This window comes from Musca autumnalis, unplaced genomic scaffold (genome assembly GCF_047663935.1).
Source record: "Musca autumnalis isolate F117 unplaced genomic scaffold, ASM4766393v1 scaffold_3, whole genome shotgun sequence".
NCBI classification, from domain to species: domain Eukaryota; kingdom Metazoa; phylum Arthropoda; class Insecta; order Diptera; family Muscidae; genus Musca; species Musca autumnalis.
Window position 1 is genome coordinate 112,216,092 of NW_027411866.1, and position 25,037 is coordinate 112,241,128.

At 35.3% G+C, this 25,037-nt stretch overlaps 1 protein-coding gene across 45 annotated transcripts in view; it reads right to left on the minus strand.

The window, feature by feature from the left end:
- The window catches only part of SK (small conductance calcium-activated potassium channel), an 877,735-nt gene that overhangs the window by 448,890 nt on the left and 403,808 nt on the right, over nt 1-25,037 (minus strand). For 5 of the 45 annotated variants that reach the window (XM_073973828.1, XM_073973830.1, XM_073973824.1 and 2 more), the window contains exon 1: nt 2,921-4,937. The exons of 35 other annotated variants lie outside the window; for them this stretch is intronic. In XM_073973828.1, the coding sequence (XP_073829929.1) occupies nt 2,921-3,805 (885 nt within the window). In that variant the 5' untranslated portion in view covers nt 3,806-4,937. Of the gene's footprint in view, nt 1-2,920; nt 5,001-25,037 lie in introns of those variants that run through there. 5 more of the 45 variants (XM_073973825.1, XM_073973823.1, XM_073973831.1 and 2 more) reach the window with 3 other exon arrangements.

Consider the following 25,037-nt stretch of genomic DNA (forward strand, 5'->3'; position numbering starts at 1 on the left):
TTTTGGCCTCTGGAGACACAAAATACCAAATTACAACCAATTCGGTGCTAAAATGGGACAAATATCTTAAAAATTCCTTAAAACGACGACGCGTCACGCGTCATTTTGTATGGGGGCTATACGAAAGCGTGGACCTACATAGCCCACTTTCAATACCAAAAGTCCTACGTACCTATAATAGATTTTCCCAAAATTTCATCCACCTACGTCAATCCGTTCGGACGCTAGAGTGATTTCCACAGACGGACAGACGGACGGACATGGCTATATCGATGTATAATTGGACGCTGATCAAGAATATATATAGTTTGTGGGGTGTACAATGATTATTTCGAGTAGTTACAAACGGAATGACAAACTTAATATACCCCCATCCTATGGTGGAGGGTATAAAAATAAGAATTATATTGGCCACCAGATGCTACGTTGGCTTAAGCAAGCAGTTTAAAAGCATCTCGTCAAACAAAAATTACGCTTTACAAAACACTGATACTACCCGTACTGATGTACTATAGTTCCGAAGCATGGGTAAATGCGCAAAACGGATAAGTCAGTGCTTGGTAAGTTTTAGAGAAAAATTCTTCGAAAGATCTATGGGCCAATCTGTTGACGGTGAATACCGACGTCGTAACCACGAGCTGTAATGTTCGTTATTCCGTTTGTAACTCATGGAAATAATCGTTTTAGACCCCACAAGCTGTATATATTCTTGATAAGCGTGCAATTCTACGCCGATATAGCCATGTCCGTCCGTCGTATTTAGTCTTCTTTGGGAATGCAAAACATTCCCCAGAATTTTGTCAGTATAGGTCCACGTTTTGATATAGCCACCACAAAACGGTGCCTCGCGATTTTCGGCATTTTGATGGTGTTAGCCTCATCATCACACCGAAATGGCTGAAATTTGGTATTTAGTATTTTTTGGGAGTACAGTATGGGTCCACATTTTGAAATATCAACCATACATCGCAAACTGCTTTAGAAAAAACAGTGTTTCGTAGGCGGGCATTTGTCAGAACCCTGCAAAATATTTTTTAACAAAAGGCCGACCATGTGATACCCTACACCACTACCCCGGGAATTAGTTGTTCGCAAATTTAAATTCCATGTTATGACATTTCTAATAAATATTAAAAATTGGAAAATTGGCATTGTTTATCCCCTTCTGCTAAATCGTTAAATTCTTTGAATATCCGATTCCTTTTTGGAATACATCTAAAATAAATAAATGTATAAGCTACTCACACGTGAAATTCTCGACCAACGGACACTGCTCCAATTCTATTGAACACTGCTCCAATTTTATTGGACCATATAATAATGAACAGAAATCCAAATTATTTGCATGCAAACAGATATATAAATCCCAAAATTATTCATATTCAATTATTATATAATATTTCACGAAAAAAATTTAACGGTAGCGACACGTAGTACATTTTGAAAAAGTGGCCCACATAATTTGCAGTAATGCAAAAACTGGGATTTTCTCTGTTATGATAGAGACAATTTGTAGCATGGGATGAAAATGTGGTTCTCTACACAAAACCCATTATATATTAGGCAGTAGGCCCGTTAACTAGCAGAATAATATCAGATCATCATACAAAACTGTAGACACTAGGGTAATGACTTTTTTACAACCTCATATCCCTGTATCATAGCCTGATGAGTTTCTACATAAGATTACATAATATCTTATTTATAAGGTGATTCGATAATAAGGCTTCCGCAGAAAAAGTTTTTATTTTTCAGAACTTTTGACTATTTTGTGAAGTCACTGTAAGCAGATATTTAAATATTTAAATGAAAACAAGGTATAGGGGCATACGACATAACGAAAAAGACATAGCCGTTTGTAACTAATTGTATTATCGTATTATAACATATATATCATTTTATATTATATGTAACTTTATTTCATATATCATAAAAATTAAAAATGGTTTGTACGGGACCTTTATCAATATTTAAATGGAATAAAAGTTATTTTAGTCATTAATAGGCTAAATGTCATTCATTCGTGCAACAGGAAATAATTTTTTGAGAAAACATTTTTTTCATTTCATAATATTTTTTCAAAAACAATTTTTTTCAAAGTGGTTTGTGCGGAACCTTTTTTATAACCAAATGGAACTAATGTTATTGTAGGCATTAATAGGCAAACGTTCATTCATTCTCACTACAGTAAATCATTTTTGAGAAAAAATGTCAAAAATCATAACCCTAGTAGACACCTTCTTGGACCTAAACTCTTACCTCGTAAAATGTCATTGCAATTGAGTTATAATTGCGACTTCTAGCGTGGTTATAATTACATTACAAACAAAAAATTGATATATTAGGCTGTAACTCTGTTATCTGATCACGAACATCAACACAATTGACATCAATAGAAAGGTCAGGAGTTCCTTTTTCAAATATATCTTACTTATCCGGAATGTATATTCCAGGAATAAAGGTATAATCTGTATATTAACAATTTTCACAATTTTCACACAAAAGTTGTGGTCTATTTAACCCTCTAAATATTATCTTATTTAAAATATCTAGGCGGTCGGACTATTATTGCGACCTACAGAGCAGCAACAAAATCGGATAAAAGTATGTTTTTGGTCCATTTCACCCTATAAATAAATATTTCACGATCTTCACCAATAACAATAGGTGTCTTTTCTGGTATGAACCTGACCTCCATGCAAAATTTCGTGACGATCGGTCCATAATTGCGGCCTGGAGTTTGATTACAATTTATAATGGACAGACGGACGGACGGCCATACATCTCAAAAAGATTGGCAACCACATTGGGGGTCTAGTAAATGAGCGATATGTATATTGTTATAAAAAAGTGCTAAATGGTCCGTTTCATCTAAAAACTTAATGTAGAAGAAAAAATTAAATTCAAATATTTTACATACCGTCATATTTGATGAGCGTTTTTCAGTATCCTTTGTTGCCAAATTACGGGTATTTAACATTAATGCTTCGGGCCAGAGGCTACCACGACGTGGTATATGCGACCCCATGGTTGGAGCCGTAGCTGCCGGTGTTATAGCATAATTACCCAAACTATAACGGCTAACATTTCGGGTGATTTTTGGACGTGTAACAGTTGAAGATATGGGTGTGGAAAACGACAAAGATTTCATGAGATAAGGTTCGGGGGAAATTGGTGGTGAATTTGTTAAATTAAAAACACAATGTTTATTTGGATTGGAACAGGTACTGCCCCGCAAATTAGTATTGCTGTTGTTGTTGTTGTTATTGTACATCATCATTGATGCCGGCAATGCAGCTGATGCTGTATTATATGAAGAAGATGTTATTGAATTGGTGGGTCCGCTTGCTGGAGAAAAACATGCCAGAGATGCTGTGTTTGTGTTGTTGTTGTTGTTGTTGCTGCTGCTGGGGTAATCAGCTGAAGGCACCGGTGATGCTGGCAGTGTTAATGAACTGTTGTTTAGATTTTGTTTACTGCTACAGTTGCTGGCGCAGCAACTAAGGCTGCTGTTGCTACCGTCGCTGCTAATGCTACCCCCACCCACACCACCACCGCTTGTATGGGGAAACGAGACATTTGCTGGATTGGCCCTCATTAGGGGATATGAAGATGACGACGACGATGCTGCCGCCATATCTTCAACCGCACACAGGGATAAGGGCGTGGGTGCCAGTGTGGATGCTATTACTGGGGTAGAGGCCAATGGTGTGTATGGTGTTGATGGTGAAGTTGCGTTGTGCTGCTGTTTCCTCGCAACACCTTGGATTGTATTGTCGTTGTTATTGCTACGTCGTCGTTCCATGCATGTATTGTCATCGGTCGAGTTGTGATTGGAACGCCAATGAACTCTTCTTTGTTTACAATTTAATTTTCTGCAGTTTAAAAATAAAACCGTTTTCAACTATTTCGAGTCAAAATAAAATACAAAATAAAATTATTAAAAAATTAAAGAAACAAAATTAACGCTGGCGAACACGCACTCATTTTAAACGAAGCGAAAAAAGACCCCGAAGATGACGAAGACACAAAAAACGAAAATTCGTTAATTATTGACAACCAACAGTTGGTGGAATATTTGCTTGTGTCATTTGGAAACCGAGAAAAACTGAGCAAAAAAGTAAAACGTGAAAAACAAACACGACACATAAAATCTCTCAAGAGATGACTAAGATTTCTGGGATAGCAATGTTTGACAATTTCTTTTCGGCTGTTTTACTTTGCTAGGAGAAAGCAGAAATTTAGCACAACGGGTAAAACTAAAATTGGTTGGGAAGTATTTTTTTGCGTAGATTTTTATTTCTTTTTATGTTTCGTTGACAAGTATGTGGTGTGGTGGTATTTGGAATGGGATACTTCTTTTGGCGGAGAACAAGCACTTTTACTATGGTGGCAATTTTCTTCTTTTCTTTGGTTTACTTAATAATTTTTATATAGATTTCACATTCCACACACATTTTTTTTGTTAACATTTTTATTTGTTACTTTTTGGGGTAGGGATAATTATAATTTTTATTGATTATTAATTATTTTTTTTATTTATAAAGACAAATGTGGAACAATTTAAATTTTTATAATTTTTATTATTTATTTTCTTCTCCTTGGTTTTCACATATTTATGTATTTATGGAAACACTAGTATGTCACTTCACATCAACACAGGCACACAAAACAAATACAATTTTCACAAATCGATTTTCTTTTAATCATTAATAACAACCAGCTCCACTTTTTATAATTAAATGATTTTCTTTCTTTAGATTTTCTCCATTTTTAAATATATATTTTTATTTTTTTAATAATTCCTTTATTTTTTATGTTATTTTAATTTTTTTCTTATTTTCTCGGATTTTTTTATTCTTTTTTCCATATATACTTTAGCTCTTCACAATTTTGCCGCGCGTTCATCTTTGCCTTTAGCATTCATTGATTTTACTAAAATCTCTTGATTTCTTGGTCACGTTGCGTATATCAGCAGCGCTGATGGCCATAACTAAAATAAAGCAGAGACTACGTACTATTGGCGTACAGAGCGAGCGAGTAACAGCAGCGCGGCAGCCCGAAGAAAGGAGACAAACAAGTGAAAACGTAAAATAGAAAATAATAAAAACCAACACAATTGATCACTGCCACTACCGAAGATGAAGAAACTCAATTTATTTTTTCCGATTTTACTGATCATGCCAAAACCGAAATAAAAATGCACACAACAAGTCAATGAAGCATGCGGCGAGAGGCAACATTTGTGTGCCATCATCAGCTAGACCACCACTACCAACCAGCAGCCTGCAAAAGCATCATCAGTTCCCCATCAGCACCACCACCAACACCTCCACCACACACCATTCTCATTGTCCGTGGCGATGGCATCAACAACATCGTCGTCATCATTATTCCACACCATCAACCCCAAATCGTCATCATCATCACCATATCAGCAGCAAGCGTTTATATTCGGTAGCAAAAGTAAATAAAAACATTTTCCTCTTTCTTTGGATTTTTCTTCTTTTATAGTAGTCAGGAAACAACAAACATAAAATAAAAACAAGAGTAATTTGCTAAATTTGGCGGGATCGAATGTTGGGGCACCCTGCAACACAGTTCGTTGGGGTTTAGTAAATTCGAATGTTTAGTAACGTTTGAATTGAAATTTGGTTAGCTTGTAAAATGTATTTCTAGGTGGTGACAGTCCACTATATTCGACAATTTAGAGCCTTAACGCACCCTTTAATAATAAACAAGAAAAATTCAGGAAGTTCAGCGGCGTCGAAATTTGTTTACCATCCACCATAAAATGTCCTTAACTAAAATAGAATAATGAGTTTCCATTCCTGTCCACAATTTTAGGTGCAAGGACCACGGATAACCCAAATGCCTAAATTATCTAATCTAATCTAAAAAAATTATTCAATCAGGTGGTACTTTTATTTGGTAATGATTTTTTTGACAATTCCAGTGTCTAATACCAGTGCTTGGGGAACAAATGCAGAGGGAAGAATCTCGCAACTATGAAATCCTATACAAAAAAAAAAAAAAACATATCAAACATTATGAAAAAATTGAATGCTTTAACGCATTATGTACCGCACATCACAAAAAGTTTTAAAAATTGGCAAAACATGCACAAACACACACTTACACACAGATTAAGACTTCAACAAAACAATCAATGAGAAATCCCTCAAACAACCACATGCCGCTCGTTTATCTTGTAAATGTTCATATGGTTGCATGTTTAGTTATTAATCAATAAAATGAAAATTGATTTTCCTTCGTATTTTAAAAACGACACAAAAGAAGAACACTCAACGAATGTTGTGGTTAAACGTTTCTTTTTTAAATTAAAAATACAATATTCTCTCATAAATATTTGAGGTTAATCAGACAAAAAATAAATATCAATTTGAGTGTTGCCATATTTAATTAACTTGTTCAACAACAACAAATGTCCAGGGGGTAGTGCTAAAAGAGGTTTTTATGGCAATGGAAGAAGCTTTTCTGTTGTTAATAGAGAAGTTCGAATTAATCCATTGCACCATTACCATGGTACACCATACTAGCTGTTCGAATATGAAATGTCAAATCCCTTTTAAAAAAGTTATTTTTGTTGTAATTTCCCCAACGACATAAAGAAATTTTTGACAAAACATATTCAAAATTTTATGATACCACTATCTTGGTAATTATGCCATACATTAATCCTTGAAAATAATTTCCTACCACAAAATATTTCATCGCCAATCTCAAGTCTTACAAATTAAATGGCAACCCTGCTAAAACCTTTTAAAAAAGTCATGACAATAAATCGAACATCAACCTGAGCGATGATGCATCTCCTCACCATGTCGATCACTTGGTAATACCCAAAGATTTTGAAGGGAAAATTCTATAGTGAGTGAGTGCATCAGAATTTTTATGTACATATGCCAGTTTGTTGTGTAATTTTTCAGGTCAGTGTACACAACTGGGGTGTTAAACATATACACATGTTCGAAAAGCTTTCGCATGTCAATCAATCCATCAACTCGGTGCCTATGGCCGGGTACATATTGTTTTATAGCATCTGTCTTTTTAGTAAGCCAGTAGTTGTCGTACCAAAAAAAACCTCAAAAGCACACGCACAAATTCTCCTCACATTACTATATTCAGGCGAAAACACGCAACACTCCCGCAAAAAATATGTCATTAACGAAGTTTCCTTAAAATAAAATATTGACTTTCAATCAGTCTCCATTGATTCCCAGGGTGGTCTATGCCAATGTGACATTTTTAGTATTTTTTTGTAGACAGTTTTCACTTAAGCCAAGTGACTATTGTACTACCGTATAGTATACGGCGTATACAAATGAACAAATGTGTGTAATGCATATATACATATGTACATATATTTCGTTAAGCCATTTGTGAAAATTTATAAGAGAGCAAATAAAAATGGCGTTAAGATTTTTTATTTGATATCCTTTCAATTTTTAAACTCATGCGAAATTCCCGGGATTTCCCGCTCATATTAACTATAATGGTAAATCGCAGTATAAATACAAGAAAAAGAAAATATCGAGGGCGAAAATGTACCTAACGGTGTGCCTGAACCGACTTTAAATGGAAGGTGCTTACACCTAGGAAGTTTTTGCAGATTGTGAAAGTACAATGTTCATAGATGAGAAAAATTAAAAAACAAGTGAGCAAAGGCTATAGTCGGGACGGAACCGATTATGTGATACCCTACACCACTACACCTGTGCATTTGCTTTTCACTCGTAAACATTTCGTTTAGGGAGATGCTCAAGTTTTCACCCATCTGCTTTTTATACCAAATGACTTAAGACTAACTGAACCAAAAGAATTAAAATTTAATTTTATATCTGACTACAGTCGACATCTACTTGGTACTGATTGAAAGCTTTGCTAGTCTTCTAAAATAAAAACTTCAAAATATTAAAATTGTGATAGCTTAGCGCCTTTTGCAATAACTCTAATTTTTTACCATATTTGCCACGTTTTGTATTAATTTAAAGCTCAGATGGTTTAGTTTCATTATCAAGCTCTCTTCTTGGAATATGTCCAACAGAAGCAGAAATATCTGACATGGAAATAAAATTCCATAAATTGGGATATCCCAGAGTCTTTTTCAACGGTGCCGTGAGTTATGTCCGCAACTCAAGGCGGACATAACTCCCAACATCGTTTTGGGAGTTGCTTGCTTCAAGCTTGATTTCATGTAAAAGCCTAATGGCCAAGTACTACCTAACTAAAATGTGATTTTGCATTTCTTTATTCTTGTACATAAAATTAGGCTTGGATAAGCATGAATTTCTCATTCTGTTCGCACCTTTAGGCCTTGTCAAATGTATAACTCCGCTTACACTCTAACTTCTACCCTTAAATTTATAAAAAATTGTATAACTACAAATTTGAAAATTACGCAAAAAATAATTTTGAAACTAAGAAAAAATCGTTGGGAGTTATGTCCTCGATTTTTTGGGTGTTATGTCCGCTTTGCATCACGGACATAACTCCCAACGAATTTTGGGAGATATGTCCACAAAGCGTGGGAGTTATGTCCGGGCACCTTTTTCAAAATCACAAGCATTTCACCAATTTTGGTATCGCAATTGGGAACATTTTAAAGCTCAGAATGTATTCATTGACTAATTAAAGCTGAGATACTCGTCACTACAATTAAAATAAAAAATGGGAAAGTGGGATATGCGCCAACCTATTTTGCATCATAATAAAGGTGATATTTTTCTCATCCATTAACGGGCTTTCCTTTTGGACTACGACCACTAAAAGCGGAGGTATTCGCATAAGACTCTTGAGTATTATCCGACCAACACCACACTCAATATGATTTTCTTTTCTGGGAGCCCTATTAATCACCAAAATTTCGTGACAATCCTATCAAAATTGCGACCTGTAGCGTGATAACAAAAAATGGAAAAATAGGATGCATTACTGACTGATATAATAATGTCTAAATATTATCCGACCATCAACAAAGTTTTATTCATATGCAAATATCTCCGCTTCTAGTAGGCGTATTCCAAAAGGAAAGCCCCTCAATGGGAGAAGATAAGATTTACTTTACATTGTCTCCGTTGTTTGGCCACCTACGCCAACCAACATCCCCATTGAGGGGCTTTCCTTTTGGAATACGCCTACTAGAAGCGGAGATAGTTTTTTGTCCATTCCGACCCTATTTTGATGATGGTCGGATAATATTCAGATATTATCCACAAAAATGAAAAGTTGGGTTTCATTAGCGACTATTGCGATATATTTGTTGTTTGACCACCTACACCAATCTACTTTAAATCGTTAGAAAGGTGATATTTTCTACTTTCATTGTCAGGTTTTGCTTTTGGTAACCCCTTACAGACGCTGATATATTTGCATTGAAATAAAAGTTGACTTTTTCTCCAAATAAGTTTATTGCCCATTCCGAGCCTTAAATATTATCCGACCAGCACCAAAATCAAAACTTGATGACGATCCGCGACGTGCAGCCTGATTACAAGGTATATATGGGCAGACGGACACATAGCCAGATCGACTCAGCTCGTACAAAGTGCAATGAACGTAAACAAACAAAACGATTCCCGTACCAGTCACACAAAGCCACAAACTTTTCAGCTTCTCTGAATCGTTTCATTCTCACAACCAAAACAAAACCACAAACTTTTCAATGTAAAAAGCTGAAAACCGTACGATTGCTCAAATGTACTTTGGCTATGCTTTGCCGAGTTGTTTCATTCACCACCGGGACAAAAAGAATTTTTGGCAAACGTTTGGCGTGCGTTATGGTCAATAACACACTCAGGCACACACACATGTGATTGCTTAACAACCCTATAAACTAACATCAACATTCCACAGTGAATATTTTATCAACCACCAAACGTTTTTGGTTTATTCACATGTGTTTAGTACCATTTAGTTTTCTATCTGCTCTTGTTGAGTTGAGTACTTTTCGCTTATCGTTTTGTTCGCACTCACGAATGTAAACAAAACGAAACTAAACAGCGAACTCCGCCAGCTTTGGTTATGTTTCGTTTTGTATTGTTCCTATGGAAAATACGAAACGAAATGATTGGAAATGTTATTTAAAGTATTTTTACGTACGCTGATAAAATGTATAAAAATGCTGATTTGTCTAAAAAGCTATAATTCATATGAGATAACGGTAAGAAAAAAACACACATTTTTAGTCATGTTATTTCAATAAATTTAAAGAGGTGTTAGCAGACGGAAAGGGGCGTGTACAAAAGTATACGAGGGCTGCACGAAAAATATCTGGCCTAGGCAACACTGTGTGTTGCCAGGCGTCATTTGTAATTTGTTTTGCAAAGTTTGACGGTTTTTAGCCTAAACGTACTCAGTACAGTTTGATATACGTCTATTTGTTCTTTCGTTTGCAGTGACTTGACAAAATCACTTTGCAAAAAAAATGGAATTTACTTGGGAAGATTTTCTTCCGATCACTTTTCACAACTTTCAACGTGGATAATCACGGCAAGAGTGCATCGATGAAATTAAATCTTCATATGACTATATAGCGCTATTAAAAACTGCTTTAATGAATACAATCGTGGCCGACACTCGCAAAAAAAAACGAAGGTCGTGAGGGTCAGACAAAATCGGCCGTTGTGCCAGGAAAAAATTTGGCCGTGCGTGTTACCATTAGGGTTATGACTTTTTGAAATTTTTTCTTAAAAATGATTTACTGTAGTGAGAATGAATGAACTTTTGCCTACTAATGCCTAAAAAAACATTCATTCCATTTTATTATAAAAAAGGTTCCGCACAAACCACTTTGAAAAAAAATTTGAAAAAATTTCTTTGAAATGAAAAAAAATGTTCCTCAAAAAATTATTTCCTGTAGCGCGAATGAATGGCTTTTTGCCTATTAATGACTAAAATAACTTTTAGTCCATTTAAATTTTAAAAAAAGTCCCGCACAAACCACTTTTAATTTTTATGATATATGAAATAAAGTTATATAATATAAAATGATATATATATTATAACACGATGACAAAATTAGTGAGAAACAAACGGTTATGTCGTGTGCCCCTATACCTTGTTTTCAGTTAAATATCTGCTTACAGTGACTTAAAAAAATTGTCAAAAGTTCTGAAAAATAAAAACTTTAAAAGCTTTTTGTGCGGAAGCTTTTTTGTCGAACCACTTTATAATTAAGAGTTTATTCAATCTTATGTAAAAACTCGTCAAAATATAATATGCAGGGATACGAGGTTGTAAAAAGTCATAACCCTAATCACCATGTTATATACGGTGAGATAGAGGCATCCTTGGGCATGTCTTCCACCAACTAACATTTGGTATTGCATGAACACCTGGCCGCAAAATGGATTTTTTTTCGTTAGACCCTGCAAAATTGGACAATCGCTCAAAAAAAGGTTCTTGTGGATTGGTGCAAAGAAATAGTGAATAAATACGATTGTGGTGCTTCAAACGACGTTTATAAGATCGTCATAAACGACGATTCTTAGATCTATGCTTAGGAGCCCCAAATAAAATAGGAATCGACCCTTTGGGTCTTTGAAAGCGAGCCAAGTCATACGAAAGTTGTTTACGTAAGAAGCACTTGGAAGCAGATGGTCGCCTGTTTCTTCGGCAAAACTGTTTAAGAAAGGGTTAATTCTGAGTGGTACACCACAATTTGTTTGCCAGAAATCTCCTGAGAAATTCGAAAAACGAACAAGAGAAGACAAATCATTCTGCATCTTGACAATGCGAGCTCTCGCACATCGATTCAAACCAGCGTTTGTTTCACCGGACAAAACGTGTTATGTGTTATCCGCCGTACAACCCGGCTGGGAATCCAATGACTTCATTTGCTTGTAGCACATCAAGAAAAAAAAGTCATGGTCAATGATTTTCTTCGCCAGAAAATGCTGCAAAAGCGTTCAAAAACCATGTTTAGGAGGTGCCTCAATCGGAGTGGAAAAGGTGCTTCAACAATTGGTTTAAGCGCATGAAAAAGTGTATAAATCTAGCTGGAGACTACTTAAGAGGACAATAAAAATATTTTTGATGGAAAAAATTTTCGCGTTTTCACTGTTAGGCCAGATAGTACACTCTCAGTACATTCTCAGGAAAAATCTTAATCATTTACCTAAAAGCGATTCAAAAATCGGGTTTAATGTAGAAATATCCGGCTCAAAAATTAAAATAACCGGATCTATCCTACAGAAAAATATGCATCTAATTATTCTTCATTCCGAGAGCTATATTTACTACAAATATTTCAGATTTTTTGAAATTTTTTCTCAAAAATGATTTCCTGTAGTGAGAATGAATGAACTTTTGCCTACTAATGCCTAAAATAACATTCATTTTATTTTATTACAAAACTCGTAAAAACGGCCTTAAGTTCGGCCGGGCAGAACTTGTTATACCCTACACAACGAGTGGTATTGAAGTAAAATGGAACAATTTGTTTCCTTTCGTTTATGAAGAATACTTAATACCAAATTTCAGCAATATTGGTAAAACAATGTCGCTGACCTTCAAAATACCGAAATTTGGGAGGTACCGTTCTATGGGGGCTATATTAAAACGTCGATCTATACCGACAAATTTCTGGCGTACAGTTTTTAGACTCAAAGAAGACCAAAATTTCCGATATTTCAGTAAGACGCTAGGTCTATGCGGGATATAGGAAGACATGACCAACGTAGACTAAATACCAAATCTCAGCCATTTCGGTGGGTTGTTGTGGCCACAACCATCAAAATACCGCAAATCGGGAGGTAAAGTTCCATGGGGGCTATATGAAGGCGTGGTCCCATACCAACAAATTTCTGGGAGGACATTTCAACGAAGCCTAAGTACCAAATTTCAGCCATTTCGGTGTGATAATGAAGCTAAAACCTTTACAATACCGAAATCGGGTGGTACCGTCCTATGGGGGCTGTATTAAGGCGTAGACCTGTACCAAAAAAATCTGGGGGGAAGTTTTATACCCCTAACGAATGCTAAATATCAAATTTCAGCCATTTCAATGGTTTATTGGGGCCATAACTTTCAAAATACCGAAAACCGTTGTATGGGGGCTATATGAGGGCGTGGAAAGTTGAATACCCCTAACGAAGACAAAATACCAAATTTCAGTCATTTCAATGGATTATTGTGGCCATAACCTTCAAATTACCGAAAATCTGAAGGTACCGTTCCTTGGGGGCTATATGAACGCGTGGACATGTACCGGCAACTTTCGGGTGGAAAATTTCGAACTCCCAACGAAGACTAAATACCAAATTTCAGCAATTTCGGAGGAATATTGAGGCCACAACCTTCAAAATACCGAAAATCGGGAGGTACCGTTCTGTGGGGGCTTTATAAAGGCGTATACCCATACCAACAAAATTCTGGGGGAAAGTTTAAGAAACCAACCGTTATGTCATTTCGGTTATGTTGTGTGCCCCTATACCTTGTTTTCAGTTAAATATCTGCTTATAGTGACTTCAAAAAATGGTCAAAATTCTGAAAAATAAAAACTTTGTAATTAAGATTTTATGTAATCTTATGTAGAAACTCATCACGTTATGATTCAGGGATATGAGGTTGTAAAATAGTCATAACCATAGATACAGATTGTATCCAGGGTTTTCCGGTATGCTCTTTCTTAATTTTTTGTCGGCTTTCTCCTATCTGCTCTAGTTTCAGAGATATCCACTCTTCGACCCGAAAGCTTTAACTTTTTTCAAGTTTAAAAAACATTTAAAAAATCAGAACTTTTATTTTTGATTTAGAAGTTTTTTAATGTATTGGGAGAAAGATGGAATAATTTTTGTCACTTTGCTCCATATGGTGTACAATATTTCACATTTGTCTCATAAGGGTCAATATGGAACAAATCGACAAAAATTCTATTTTTAAAAAATTCTCTATAACTTTTATTTTCATATATATATCAGGAAAAATGTCTAAAATTGACTTTTTCATTTCAAAAAAATCAAAAAAAAATTTTGATACTACATCAATGATTTTTGGCACATAGATTAAGAAAAAAATCAGCATTCCAAATCTGTTTTCGTTACTAACTTTGATCGTTGCGCGCAAAAGATATGACTGTTTTAATTATGATAATTAGAAAAAATTCTAAAAAAATCGCGGCTTAATATAGTAGCTGTTATATCCTATTATCGTGAACTGAATTCGTAACCCTTGCGATGATGCAAAAAAATAATCGCAAAGTCTCAATGGATTCGCGAAAAATCAAATTTGTTAAATAATTTCACGTATTTACAAACATATTTTTGAAACAATAGCGCTCATACTTACGAAAAATATATAAAAAAATTATAACAGCATCCAGACATTTTGAGGAGTAAAATTAAACCTAAGTTGTGAAGGTTGGAGCTATAGTATTCAAGTTATTTGCAAAAATACGAAGAAAATATTACGAAAAAATTAAAATCATATTATTCTAATTTTATTTTTTTATGGTTTTCTAGGAAAAGTTGGAGAAAAAATGTTTGAGTTCTTCGGCATTTTCGTCAAAATTTCACGCAATAATGATGATATTTCGTTGTAACAAATTTTTATAGTTTTCTTATTGGATAATATTATTAGAACCTTATATCAAATCACAAGGAATTCCAATGGTGGCATAACGTTAAAATAATGTTATATTGAATATTACAACATTTGAGATGCATATAAACCGCGCAATTGTGAAAATGACATGATGCGCATCCGATTTTCCAACACAGCGAATCAATCCCTCTTATTTGATGTACAGTTTGTCAAATTCTATTTGGCGACCACGATGTAGCATCTGCTGCATATTAGGGTGCAAAACACAGTAAAATGGTCATAATTTCCGCGAAGTTCATTTACATTTTATGCGCATCCGATTTCAATAATCACCATTAAAAAATACATCATTCTATGCCGTTTCAATGCGATCCATCAAGAACCGTGGATGTAGCATCGCACTCAATTTTTAGAAAAAATCTAGTATATCTCTGGATTTACGAGAGTTTTTAAATATCTGTTTTCGCGCAGTTTAAACACGCGTATCCATCTATTTATTTGAGTAGAACTGACACACCCAAAACGCGTTTTAATATGCGATATTTTCAAAATAATTTTTTGCAAATTTTCAAAATTTGAGGGGTATCATATCCGCCAATCTAGTGGGTGGATTTTTACGCGTCGTGGCTTGTTAGATTCAGAACGCAAAAAAACTAAATTTATGCGGGTTTCCACGGAAATCGATTGATGTTTGTAAATTTTAAACCAAAAAATAGGTTTTTGAGAAAAATTTACGCACAAAAATTTCGTGTTTGGGCGCAGATTACTGTGATCCTGTGAGGGCTACACCCTCATGTTATACATTAAAAAATGCGAAATCGTGAGTACTATCATCAAATAATAAGCTTTTAGTGAAATCCAGCTGGGCGTCCCGATTAGAACAAAAATTCAAAAAACCCCATTTTTCTGGTTTCAAAATGTCAGCATCCGTTTGAGGTAGATACAGTGGATATATTAAAAAATCATACTTTAGAAACTTCAACTCTGAAGTGTACTCTTTAACTTCTCCTTTGAGCTTTAAGCTCTACATTGTGTTGTAAAACCACTAATTGGAAAATAACATAATGAAACTCGTTTTTTTCAACGATTTTTTCCGATTTTTTTACATTAGTACGACCACAGCTTCGCTCAAAATATTATTTTAAGAAACCCCTCGGTGAATCGGGCTAAAACAGTTTATTTTACCGAAATGCGGTCAAAAGTTATGGTCTAGTAAAACTGATCGCGAGTTACAATACCCCATACCTCAATTTCAACATAAGTTAATTTTCTACAAAAAGCTTGATATATATATCGTCTGCTCCGTCGGAAAAGGTCGTAAGTCCCTCTCAATAAATTTCTCAGGAGGAAGAAAAAACATTCCAGCGCTTTCTGTATTAAAGATTTTATTATGGTGGTAAAGGCAGTATTCTTCGTTTATTTATTATGCTTCAATACCTGTACTTTGTTTGATAAAGTTCCGTCGCTTTTGGGAGATAATTGGATGTCTTTGGACTTACGACCTTTTCCTTGTACAGATTTGTATTTTTTTGGGACTTACGACCTTTTCCTGCAATTTACGGACGTTTTTAAAATAAAGTATTTATACTTTACAAAACAATGTGGAAAGGGTATTATAAGTTTGGTGTGTCTAATATTCGTGTAACATCGCGAAGTATTCGTTGTAGACCCCCTCCCCTTGCCATTTTTTCATATCATGACGAGATAAAGCGATCTAGCAATGTGTGTCCGTCCATCCATTAAAAATGGTAATAAAACTCCAGGCCTCAATTTTGGACCGATCGTCACGAAATTTTGTGGAGAGGTCGGGTTCCGACCAGAAGTGACCCCATTAGATTTTGGTTACGATCGAAAGGTGTGAAATGGACCAAACACACATTGTTTACCCGACTTTGTAGCTGTTGATCGCAGTATTATTCCGATCGAGCGAAATTTTAAAAATGATTTGAGTTTAAGACTAAGAATAAGCTTGCAATATAACATGGTGATGAGATAATTATTAGCGGGTTTAATGGAGCAAAACTTTTGGGTGAAATCTTATATATAAAAGACAATGTGTGTATGAACCGATTTTTTTTTTGAAAATTTCAGAGAATATACAATGAACAACCGGAGTGAAAATAGGCTCTATATTTTTTGAATTTGGAAGGGGGCGGGGGCAGGCCCTATTTTTTAAAAACCGATTTTTGCTAAAGTTATAAAAATATCGGTCAGAAAATTAATTTGCGAGGCAACTGTTGTTGAATCTCCGACCCTAAGTACTTATTCCATGTAATTTTCAGATTATGCACAGGGATGTCCCATGGTGGAAGTAGGCTATATATTTTGTTGAATTTCGGGGGAGCGGGTTACACCTGTGCCCTATTTTTTAAATGCGCTATATACATATATAAAACTTACGAACGATTCCGTTTCCCCAATCCTGGCTACATATTTACAATAAGACCCGACCACCCCCACTTTTTTAAATATGCGACAAATAAATGGAAATACCAGATGTTATGCATAACGAAGCTTTGGTCTTATTGGAAAGCAAGTGTTTAGATTAGAAGGCAACATAGTTCCATCAGGTATATAAGATACATTTTAAGAAGGTGGACACAGTCGGCATGCCTCAAGTCATCAGTTATTTGGCGGTATGTTAAAATTGCATATCGACACCAACATTTCTGAAGATTTTTATACCCTCCACCATAATATGGAGGGTATAATTAAATTTGTCATTCAGTTTGTAACATATCGATATATTCAGCGGAGACCCTATAAATTATATATATTCTTTATCAGAGTAAAATTCTATGTCGGTATAAACATGACCAATTTTAAAGATAGATCTTCGTGATTTGGTATAGAAGTTTCTATTACTTCTAGGATGTTTGGTATTGATGCCCTCATATAGCCCCCTCCCGATTTCCGGTATTTTGTGTGGCCTCAATATTCCTCAGAAATGGCTGAAATTTGGTATTTATTCCTCGTTTGGGGTTTTTTGTTTTTGTCTGCAAACCATGTAGAATCTTCAGCGTGTAATGTCTTCCTGGGCTTAAGAAGTTTATCATCAGAGCTTTCAGAATCACCGTGAAAACCATAGGAAACTAGACCCATGACACCATCGTCTAATTCCATTCCAGATTTATACTGCTCTTTGTTAGCAAAAACCATGATGTCTTCTTAGTTTAATAACATTTCAATCAATTATTATTTTAGAATCATTTAATAATACAAACATTGCACTTACCCGTCCGTTAGAAGGCATTACTTTATTCAATTCAGAATACAAACTAATATCGTTATGTGAATAAATGTCCCTAGAGAAACCACAAATTACTTGTTAATAAAGTTAAATAATATATACGACAGCAGAACAGTAAAAATCTTGTTTTTTTTTTTTAATTTTTTCAATATATGAGGTATTTAAACACTTACAGCATCCCAATTTGAATCAATGAAAAGGCCAGAAGTCACTCTTTCATAATCAGTTCGCTTATAGGCGAAAATAGATTTCAAATGTAAATTTTCGTTGCAATATAGAAATGATCAAATTTTTGTTCAAAAGTTTGGTCCAAAGGCTCCGCCAAATATCATCCGATTATCATCCAAAGGTGTAGGCTAGTTCTTTACATTGTACCCCAACCATGGATGTCGTTAAATATTATATCTGAACTACATTAGCTGTAGTATTATTTTAAAGTATACATTTTCCTGTGGACTTACGACCTTTTCGTACTCAAATTTGTACGTTTTGTGGACTTACGACTTTTTCCGACAAGGGCAAAACATGTAGAAAAACGCGACATACTACCATTTTCTTTGTATCATACGACGTGTTTTGACGTGTACTATCATCCTGTAACAAAATCGAAATTTCCAAAAAAATTGGACTTACGACCTTTTCCGACGGAGCAGACGATATATTTCTCTATATTTTTGCAAATATGTTCTATATACTATTATCAATAATTCAAGTCAAATATATAAATATATTCTTTAGTTAGCTCCACACAGTTGTGGTGCAAAACATTAAAATGCGATTTTCTCAAGACGGGCAAATGACGTATGGAACACTTAAGCATGACACCGACGATATATATCAACAAATTACCAATAACGAATATACAGAAAAACAAAACATAGTCCTTTCTGAACCAAGACCGAGTAAATTTCAAAGAGGACCATGAAAAAGGGGAAAATAAAAAAAATCATCACGCGATATCTCAGAAACTTGATCTATGACGAAAATATTCTTTTAGATGCTTCACATATCCACCAAGAGCTTTCAAAAAGAATTTTTTAACCCCAAAAATCGCTGTTACACAGTGTAATTTGTCAGCATTACTTTTTCCTACTTGAAGTGTAGAAAATTTGAAATTGTTGAAGATTCCTATAAGATGGCATATTTCAACATATCAGAAGCACTGAAGGAAAATTTCATGTTTGCAAGGTGTTTAATTTATCGTTCATTTATAACCCCACACCCACGGTGCTCTTGAACCAAATTTAAATGTAAAGTGCTTACACCTGGAAAGTTTTTGCGGATTAACGTGCACTGTGCATAACAATCCGTTGTCCTAATTTAAACTTCTATATCTCAATAACGGTAAAAACTACGAAGACGTCATAGATGTTAGTCTTGTAGAGAATTTTCATAGCTACAACATTTTTTTAGTCCCATTTCGATAGGACTTGTCGTTTCCAAGCAAAATCGTGAAAACCTAAAAAAATTTCCCAGGTGTAAGCAACTTCCATTTAAATTTGGTTCAAGAGCACCATGCACCTCTATTTGAATTTCGCAAATGCCTTTATAATAAACTAGCTTTTTGACAAGTTATTTTAAGTCAATTATTGAAAGGCATAATCCAAATATACATATCAAAACATTTCATCGATTTACTACAACAATTATTTAGAAAACTATCAAAATTATTGAAATAAACAAACAAAAAGAAATCATTCAAAGTCATTTTTCAACAACGTCCTCATTATATTCATCATCTTATTTAATTCTCTCAAAAACAACATTTATATTTTGGCTATCTGTCTCGGTATCAACATCCTTAAATCAACAACATCATCATTATGAAGAGCTAGCTAGCTGCATTAGACACAGAAGAAGATGATCATAATCCTCATTAGCCACAAAACCGAATCACTTAAATCATTAGCTGATGTTGTTCAATGAATTTCGTACGTGTGTGTTTTTAGTTTATTTTGACACTGACCATGAAATGAATTTTGTGAATAACTTTGAATATTTATTTTCCATATTACAAAATCGGATTTTCCCCTATAACGAATCATGGGTTTTGATTAATGATGTTTTTCAATGTGCTTTGCACATTTGTGGTTACCCAGCGAAAAATTTTGTAGTTAAACAAGTTTTGTACAAAAAAATATGAGAAATGATATACATAAGTTGATGAAAATGATAGTGATCTCCATTGGGGAATATAAGACATTTCGAAAATTAAATAAATGGCAAAACAAAATTTTTAGAAATATTGGGAAATTATTAGAAAGTTTCTTTAGGAATAACAATTTAAAGCAGAGATAAGCGATTTATGCTAGTAAGAAGATTTGGAAATTTTCAAAGATAAAATGGAAAGTTTCATGTCAAGACTTCGATCGGTGATGAATACAAAACTAAATCTAGTAAAAAAACTTTCGAACTTTCTTTGACATCTTGTTTACTGGGCATAAACTCATGTACACCATGCATTTATGTTTCCTCATTCATGCTCAATCATTTCCAGGTGCCATTTCAATGATATTTTTGAATTGCTCACAAAAGTTCCGGAACAAAGCGAAACCGTAATGTGTGCCCGCAAAAATCAGGCGTTAATTAATTTGAAAATGGCAGTGATGGCATTAGTTTTTCGCCATTTGTGTATGGAAATTCATTAATGTGTAAAATTTTTATGTGTGAAAATTTGAAGGGAAAACTCATAAATATTTGTTTTTCTCTCTCCCTCTCTCGCTAATAAGCTGATGGCTGTGTGTAGAAATGCTTATGGCCTATGATGACAGTCGTTGAGTATGTTGATGACATTTGAACAGAATATTCGAAACGAGTGTCTCATAACGGAAAACTGATAAAAAGGAAACATACATATTTTATATTTTATTGCCTGATAGCAGCATTTGTTGTCTATATTTAGCGACAAGTGATTTGTTTCTTCTTTTTGCGCCCTACTTACGGTGTGGCGAAATAAGTAGATGGGGTCTTATGTTCGCAGATATAAAGATAAGTGAAAAGAATCGATGTGCGATCGATATTTAAAATGTGGTGATTTTTTAGCAATGACGACTGTTTTTTTTCATAACAAAAGAGATGAAAGCAGCAACTTATTGAAAATCATCTTAATTTCTCTAATTGTATACATACCTTACAGCACAATGTGGAAAGTTTGTTTTTCTAAAAATTCGTGTAACACCGGGAAATATTCGCTGTCGCCCTCCCTTGCCCGTCCGTCAATTAAAAATTGTAATCAATCTCCAAGCCGCAATTAGGGAGCAATTGTAATCAATCGCCAGCCCGCAATTTGGGAGCAATCGTCACGAAATTTTGTATGGTGGTCGGGTTTTGACCAGGATGGAACCTTAGTGATGATCGTAAAATATTAAAGGGGTTTAATATTCCAATATTCCTGGTTACTTAAAAGAACGATTCATTATTGTTAGGATACCTTTGATGACAATCGGTCCTTTTGGGTTTGAAAGACAAAATCCCATAAGACTTGATGTAGTAGGTACTCAGGTTACAGTTATATCACTTCCATAAAATTTGTGATCAGCACAAGTCATTCAATGATGCAAACAACTGAAACTTCGATAATCCATCATTTTTATGCCCTCCACCATATAATGAAGGGTAGATTAAATTTGTTTTTCCGTTTGTAACGCAATGAAATAATTATTATATCATAAATTATTTTAAATTACACTGTGACACAAAATGGAACTCAAAGTCTGGGGGTGGAACATTTCTTTTGGAGATGAAAGCCCTTGTTGAGTACACTAAGAAACCAAAAGGTAATTTTCGCCACAGGTCAAGTTTCTGAGATATCGCGCGATGAAGTTTTTGATTTTTTCCCCTATAATACATGGGAAAATAGCTCCATATCTCTGTTTGGCGTTGTGTTGTGGCGTTATTATATATATAGACATAACAATTGGTTATTACTTATGTGTTTCTGAAATATTTACCACAAATAGCTCTTGTAATGATGAACACGTAAAAAACAAATTTTCTTGGAGGATAGATCCGGTTATCTCAATTTTTGATCCGGATATTCCGACATTAAAACGGATTTTTGAACCGGTGTTAAGTAACCGATTAAACTTATATGTACATCGTTAAAAATCTTATAGAGTTGTCAATCGAATTAAACTAATTCGCTTCTGAAACCTTTGTCAGTTGCAGTTCTAGAACAAAAACCCGTTTTCTTAAACCGTTTTTAAGGAAAAATATCAGTACGTGCAAACATGGAGATCAGAGGCTGGGGGCGAACAATTCTTTTTGGTGATGAAAGTCGATGAAGATAATATTACGAACCCGGAAGGACAGTTTTTTCGTAGTTCACACTTCTGAGTTATAACGAAATGAATTCTTTCTTGACAAACTATACATACCTTCGTGACAAAAAACCTAACGAAATTTGATCGCTCCATAACTCAGAAGTTTGACCTACGGCATAACTGTCCTTCCGGGTTCGTAATATTATCTTCGTCCAAACATACTTACGGACGAAATGTGTTTCAGACAGTTTGGAGCCGATTTAGCAATGTCCGTCCGTCTGTCTGCCTGGCTGCGCCGCACGATATCTCTCGAACGGATGAACCGATTTAGTCAAAAATTTGGATTTCGCAATATTTTGTCCAAACTTAGTTTAAGTTCGCAGGTGGGATATATCGGACCACTAATTCCGGTACCTCCCCCAAAAAAGTTCGATAATGTTGGGAAAATTTGTGCGCACGATAACTCTTGAAGAAAATAACCGATTTGGCCCAAAGTTTGCACATCGTGAAATTTCTACCAAACTTAGATGAGGTTCCAATATGGACTCAATCGGTCCACGCTTTCGGGTACCTCCCACACAAAATTTCGGAAAAGTTCAGTTTAGGACCTGCTCTCAAATCGTTTTGCTTTTTGTTGTAACATCTTGTATTCACGGCCCCCCGTACGGCGGTACAAATTTCATCAGGGGCAAAACCCCACTTCCTGAGAAAATAGACCGTGTATAGTGGTTGGAGCGCAAGATAACTCTTGAACGGATCTGCCGATTCGATCCAAAATTTGGCCTTCATAATATTTTGTCCAAACTTAGTTCACGTTCGAATATAAGCCATATCGGTTCACTCCTTCAGGTACCTCCCCCACAAAAGTTCAAAAATGTTCGGAAACTCTTGAAGGGACGATAACTCTTGAAGGGACGATAACTCGCTCTCTCAATTACAACGGTAAAAGTCCATACTTCTTGGGAAAACAGCCAGAAAGTTGTAAAAAAAACCCTATGTAGCAGTTGGAGAGTGGGTGCCACCGTGGTGCAATGGTATGCACTCCCGCCTTGCACGCAGAAGGTCGGGGGTTCGATTCCCCGGCCAGGCAACATCCAACATTTTTCAACGGTGGCAAAATACCCCTCAGTAATGTTGGCGGCGTTTCCTGAGTATTTCAGCCTTGAAAAACTTCTCCATAAGTGGTGTCTTAAGACAAGCTGTTCGGACTCGGCGATAAACAGTAGGTCCCATATCATTGAGCCAAATATGAATCGGGGTGCATCATTGATATGAGAGAAGTCTCCCTTGTCCCGTATGGGATGTTGTGGAACAATGTTGTGTTAGTAGTTGGAGAACACAATAACTCTCGAACTGTTAGACCGATTTGGTACAAAATTTGGTCTTCGTCATATTTTGTCCAAACTTAGTTTAACTTCTAAAATGGCCAATATCGGTCCTCTCCCCCACATCCTCCTCCACAAAAGTTCAACATTTATACCGATGATATACAGCCATATTATGTTTTCCGTGGACAAGTCCATGCTTTCTGGCATAGTGGTACAACAGGTGTACATCAGATAACCCACTGAAATGACTAGTGGGCGCGATATCTATCGAAAAGATATGACTCTCAAAATAAGATCCACTTCCGTAATGCACTATGTCGGTCCATTCCCTTCTCCGCAAAACTTTTGAAATTTAATCTATTTAATTTAATTTAACGGTATACATATACGTTTAATCGGTTACTTAAAACCGGTTCAAAAATCCAATTGTCTATATACATATTTAATAATTGTTCCACAAACATCCCAGATTGGACAAGGGAGACTTCTCTCTCTACATACCAATAAATAACCAATGACGAATATACAGAAAAACAAAACATAGTTTATTTCTGAACCAAAACCGATTAAATATCAACAAGTAAGAAAAGCGTTAAGTTCGGTCGAGCCGAACTTTTTATACCCTCCACCACAAATTTCAGCCATTTCGGTGGATTAATGTGGCCACAACCTTCAAAATACCGAAATTCGGAAGGTACCGTTCTATGGGGGCTATATGATGGCGTGGACCTATACCTACAAATTTCTGGGGGAAAGTTTTATACGCCTAAAGAAGACTAAATACCAAATTTCAGCCATCTCGGTGTGATAATGAGGCTAAAACGTTCAAAATATCGAAAATCGGGAGATATTGTATTATGGGGGCTATATCAACACGTGGACCTATATAAACATTTTATGGTAGAAATGTTTCTTAGCCTCTGGAAACACAAAATACAAAGTTACCACCGATTCTTTGGTCAAATGGGTCTAATACATTCAAAATATATTAAAATGACGCGTACTTTATAAGGGGCCTTATGTGGGGGCTATACCAAAACGTGGACCTATATAACCCAACTTTGGTAGGAATGTTTTCTGGCCTCTGAAGACACAAAATACCAAATTACAACCAATTCTGTGGTCAAATGGGTCTAATACATTCAAAATATATTAAAATGACGAGTACTTTATAAGGGGCCTTATGTGGGGGCTATACCAAAACGTGGACCTATATAACCCAACTTTGGTAGGAGTATTTGTTGGCCTCTGGAGACACAAAGTACCAAATTACAACCAATTCGGTGGTAAAATGGGCCAAATATCTTAAAAATTCCTTAAAACGACGACGCGTCACGCGTCATTTTGTATGGGGGCTATACGAAAGCGTGGACCTACATAGCCCGCTTTCAATACCAAAAGTCCTACGTAAATATAACATATTTCCCAAAATTTAATCAACCTACGTCAATCCGTTCGGACGCTAGAGTGATTTCTGCAGACGGACGGACGTGGCTATATCGATGTAGAATTGAACGCTGATCAAGAATATATATACTTTGTGGGGTTTACAATGATTATTTCGAGTAGTTACAAACGTAGTGACAAACTTAATATACCCCCATCCTATGGTGGAGGGTATAAAAAGGACAA